This window comes from Mesitornis unicolor, unplaced genomic scaffold (assembly GCF_000695765.1).
Source record: "Mesitornis unicolor isolate BGI_N332 unplaced genomic scaffold, ASM69576v1 scaffold44925, whole genome shotgun sequence".
NCBI lineage: Eukaryota > Metazoa > Chordata > Aves > Mesitornithiformes > Mesitornithidae > Mesitornis > Mesitornis unicolor.
In genome coordinates, this window is record NW_010187043.1 from 6,341 (window position 1) to 11,174 (window position 4,834).

At 36.2% G+C, this 4,834-nt stretch overlaps 1 protein-coding gene across 1 annotated transcript in view; it reads right to left on the reverse strand.

Annotated features, from left to right (window-relative positions):
- The window catches only part of LOC104541293 (general transcription factor II-I-like), a gene marked incomplete at its 3' end in the record, with an annotated part of 9,480 nt that extends 5,798 nt beyond the window's left edge, over nucleotides 1–3,682 (reverse strand). The window contains exons 1-5 of the mRNA XM_010185312.1: nucleotides 3,529–3,682; nucleotides 2,942–3,125; nucleotides 2,719–2,747; nucleotides 1,528–1,576; nucleotides 836–876 (exon numbers count right to left, since the gene is read on the reverse strand). Of these exons, the coding sequence (XP_010183614.1) occupies nucleotides 836–876; nucleotides 1,528–1,576; nucleotides 2,719–2,747; nucleotides 2,942–3,125; nucleotides 3,529–3,670 (445 nt within the window). The remainder of the gene's footprint in view (nucleotides 1–835; nucleotides 877–1,527; nucleotides 1,577–2,718; nucleotides 2,748–2,941; nucleotides 3,126–3,528) is intronic.
- Nucleotides 3,683–4,834: the final 1,152 nt, after the last annotated feature.

Below are 4,834 nucleotides of genomic sequence, written 5' to 3' on the forward strand. Positions count from 1 at the left end.
TTGGACTGGATGAGCTTTTGAGGTCCCTTCCAATCCCTAACGCTCTGTGATTCTGTGATTCTGTGACTTGACAAAAAGCTCGAGTTAAATCTTTGTGTACATTAAGATAAATGTTAACCATGAAGAGCTCCCAAACCACAAGTTTGAAGTTGTGAAGCACAAAGAACTAGAGCAAAAGCTGAACTAAATAGAAAAACTTAATTCTTATACAAAATGCTGAGCAGTGTAGCCCAACCCAACAAAAAGGAAAGTCACCAGCTTATCTCTAAGCACACCTGTTGTCTCACTGGCCTTAATGGGATTATTCATGCCTTTATCTCAAAGCATACATTTCAGCACTGCTCTGCTGCAGATCACAGTGCCTTGCAGCATCTTGTCCTACCTGCAGGGGAACTTAAGAACGCTTGGGTCCAATAAATAATGCATTTCGCTATTTATTATTTATTTATTTCCATTTTGGCTAGCAATTGAACATTCTGTCATTTTCAGTATCATAGTAATTTTAACAAATAAACCAAGTTTCTCTCTCCCTATGAGGGATACAGCACTCTTGAAACAGAACAGAATATAAAACAGGATTTTCATCTCCACTTAAAACTGAACTATTTACAAAGTTAAATTATTTTAGCCTACAAAATTTTACAAATTTCCTCCTCCCAGAAATGGAAACACTCGGCTAATATTAAATACTTGATAAAAACACCAACTGAAAAGTAGGCATTTTAAGGAAATAAAAAATGTTCTTTTCCACAAAGGATGCCTTTTTAATACTTTCTTATTGGAGCTTACAATCTTTGCTCTCTTTTTGGAAATAAGAGTAAAATTTTGTACATACCAGAATCCTCATTTGTTTCCATTTTCACTTGAATAGGACAGCTATAAAAAGAAACAGATCAAGCACAGCATTATAAAACCCAAATATTATCCCAATTTTTTTTTCCAACTAGGAACATGAAAGTAAAAACCCTGCATCTTAACTTATCTGATTTATCTCAAGTGAACTGCCATGAATGTCCTTTCCCTGCATTTTTAGGGATACATACATACACAATATTCAAAGCATGTTTATGGTTTAATGAGAAGCAAACTCAGAAGCACAAAAACACTTGCCATTTTCCTCCCCGTTTTCACATTAACCAGTTTTTTATTTACTCCAGATATAACATCTTCATTTATTTACAAAAAAAAAAAAATAATTGAGGAGGAGGAAAGAAGCAACATTACATCTGTTCCCCATCACTGCCATAGCATAAAACATAACAAACTTATCCCTCACTGACAGACTGTGAATTAAGAACACTCACCGGGCTAATTAAACCAAGGAGAAACTTTACCAGCTGTTTAATTCGGAACAGTTTCCCCACAAATAATGGTCAAAACAAAGAAAATTCAGCTTCATGCTTTTTATAATCCCAGGCAAGTAAAAGTTATCCAAAGGTCAGCTGGACAGAAAAGCACATTAACAGAAAGATAAACTGTAGGAAAACTCATAGTTGATACAAAAAACCTACATTATTTTAAATTTACCTTCCACCTGGAGGTATAATTGAATGTGAAGGATCTGTCATATGAGATCCTGAAAGTTAAAAGACAATCTTTGAATTTCCTGTACTCCATTTACCTTAAACACAAATGGAAAACATAACATTGATTTCATGAAGCAAAAACCTGCATATGTGCATATTTTCTGTATTCCCAGATATGAGGAAAAGATCTCATTAAACTGCTTTATTAATCTATAAAGCAACACCAGTACAAATTTACTTCAAATGTGCATATCGCCATTCTTTTCACTGCTCTCTTGCATCATGTTGAGTGAAAATCTTGGGAAACAAAGGTAAATTTTTCACCTAAACTCTGCTAAAAGACAACTGATACAGTTTTATAGACATTCAGATTAGTCCTAAATTACAGCTAGACACAAACAGATTATGTATTTCAAATGTCATTTACCACACTGAAAACCTGCCTTACTTTTTTAATAGAAAGATATTATTACCAGAATTTCTGTAATTTCCCACTCCCTAGTCTTCTTATTGGGCATAGGCAACTTTTATGATTTTACTAATCAAGCATCAACTTCTGGCTGTTTCACCTAAGAAAGAGAAACTTTTATTTTTTTACTATACTCCTATAGAGATTGCTTCATTCTGTTCTAAAACAAATCCTCACATTTATGAATTTTGCAAGTAAAGCACCATGATCCCATAAAAGGAATAGAAGGCATTTCCTCTAAGCTAGAAGTGAATCTTTGCAGAGTTCTACAAAACTTACTCTAGCTCGGATTTTTTAATCTGTAGAAGCTTTCATAGGAACTACAACCACTTCAGAAGATTAAATCCATTTTAAAATTAAGATATAAATGCCAAAATCAGCTATGTATTGCAACACAGAGCACTGCAAAGCCTTGGCATCTTCTAAAAATGCAATGCAGTTTCCTGACAGTTCACTTCTCCTTCCTCTAGGATACTGCCCAATTCACTTTCAAATTAAATTGAGTAAAAGGATGAAAAATGCAACATAACATATTTTATCTCTAATTAGTTACTCCTGGCAGAACACATAAAGGAAAAGGTTGTATTTCCATAAGGCAACTCACAGTCTAGGAATTTCTGCACAGTTTGCCACTTCATCCACATACCAAATCTTGTATCTATATTGTTATCTAAACCAAAATTCTGATCTGCTTCCAGTTAGTCTGAGTAAGTTGTAACTTACCTAGGTGCTTCTTTGGCTCCAGAAATGGCCTGTGTGGAAACATGAAAAGAAAAATCCATAGCTTTGTCAAAGACATAATTACTTGGTTGTGTAACATTAAAGAGAGAACACTCCTGTTCAAGTGAAACAGGCTGCAATGTATTTAACTGAAATTAAAATTAATTGGACTTAATTTAAGTAAAAAACTAAAGCGGACAGACCAGCACAAGAGAGAGCAAATAACCTTTTGATGATAAATGAGATCCTTGACTTGTTTTCCAAAATCCATTTCAGGGTTGAAACATTGTAATTCATTGGATGTTTAAATGCAAGCCCTTTGGGCAGGCCCTGCACCACCACAGCAGTCCGGTCCCTCTGCATCTTCTCATATGGCACAGGTACCACTGTTGACTTTCCTAAAGCTTTACCTAGAAGAAGAAAAGAGAGCACTCAAGTTACCAAAAGGAGGAGTCCCTCATAAAACCTTTTACTATGGAGAGGACTCAGTGAAAGCAAGGTGCAGATGCAAATCTCTACAGGAAACCAAGTACTGCTCCCCTTAACCTACGCTGGAACCCACTGAAAAAAGCAGCCAAAAACCTAAGTGTGCTGTTCTGCGCAATAATCTCAAATCACATCCCACAGAACACATCAAAAATAAAACTATCCATGTGCGTATGTTTTAGAGTCAGTTACTAAAAGTTAAGCTTACCCCTTTAACATAGCTGGAAGCATAAGTTGGAAGGCTAAGATCATGCAATACATTTCTCCCAACTAGAACAAAACCTAAGGAATCCAAACCAGCTATTTAGAAGACATTAAAGCACCCACCATAGCAAAAGCAGAAAAAGTCCTCCACAGACTTCCTGAGAGCTTCCAGTTCCACAACATCCACTGTCAGTCTGTTTACAGTTGGTACAGCCTTTGTTTTCTGCAGTTCTGCAGCATTCTCCTCCTCTGTAACACCTGGCATTTTTTAAAAAAAGTTAAGACAAAAATAAAATAAGTTATTATAATGCCCAGTACCAAGTCCCTCCAGTTCAGAATAGACACGCTTGGGAAGGATCCCTGCCAGAAAATCCTAAGAACTTATATGCCTTAGAAGCGAATGCACTTATCTATGTACATGAGCAATGAGTAAACTTAAATTTACACCAGAATTCTTGTACCCTCCTTTGTAAATATCACCCTCTGAGGTGTAAAAATTATGAATTAAGAGACATATTCAAGCAGGTTGATTTTTTGCAGGAAGAGGTAGAAAAGAGAGATAATACAGAAGAAATAAAATGCAAAACTGCCAAGAAAAGTAGAACCAAGACAGTCACCAGGGAAAAGGTAAAATGCCTGTGTGGAGGATCCCATAGCTCTTTAGTGCTGTGCACGATGTCTTATGCAGCAGATATGTTATATCCTGTTTTGTTTATACTGCCAGTGCTTAGTTGAACTTTTTATAGATGGGATCTGATTTTTGCCAGGACAGCTCCTCTATCTTTCAAAAAAACATTTTAAGTACACATCTCTTACTGCAGAATAAGAAGAGAAGCAAACAAGCCATCATCAGAACAGATACTTCAGCTCTACACCTTGTTACAGTCTCTCAGCAAAAGTCACTGCAAAAGTGAGGCAAAAAACACCACCACTTTCAATATTAAAAAGCAAACAGAAGCTATCATTTCAGGTGGCACCTTTCCTTTCTTACTGTTGAGTTCTTACAAGGATTTACTGAGAAATACCCAGCAAAAATAGGAGAAAACAGATATTCTACATATGAAAGAAAATGTAAGAGAGATCTGTGCGCCTACGTGCAAGAGCATGATCAGTGCTGAAGTTGTGTCACAGCTTTACTGTGAGCAAGAACAGCGGTAAGTCTGAAACTGCGATTTGTGTTACCAGTACTGCTGGCGTAGGAATTCTACAGTAATACAAGAAAACAAACATCAGTTTGAACATCTGATTACAAATGGCTTCCAAATGAGCTGAAGCAGCAGTGTTTTTAGTAAAAACATATTTATAATCTTAAAAACTTGTATCTTCATTTAGAAGACAATCTCTTCCTTTCTTCCTCTACAGATCACATGTCTGCCCCAGAAACCCATCTCCAGGCAACATTCAGCTCTCCAGCTCTTCAGGCCTGAAA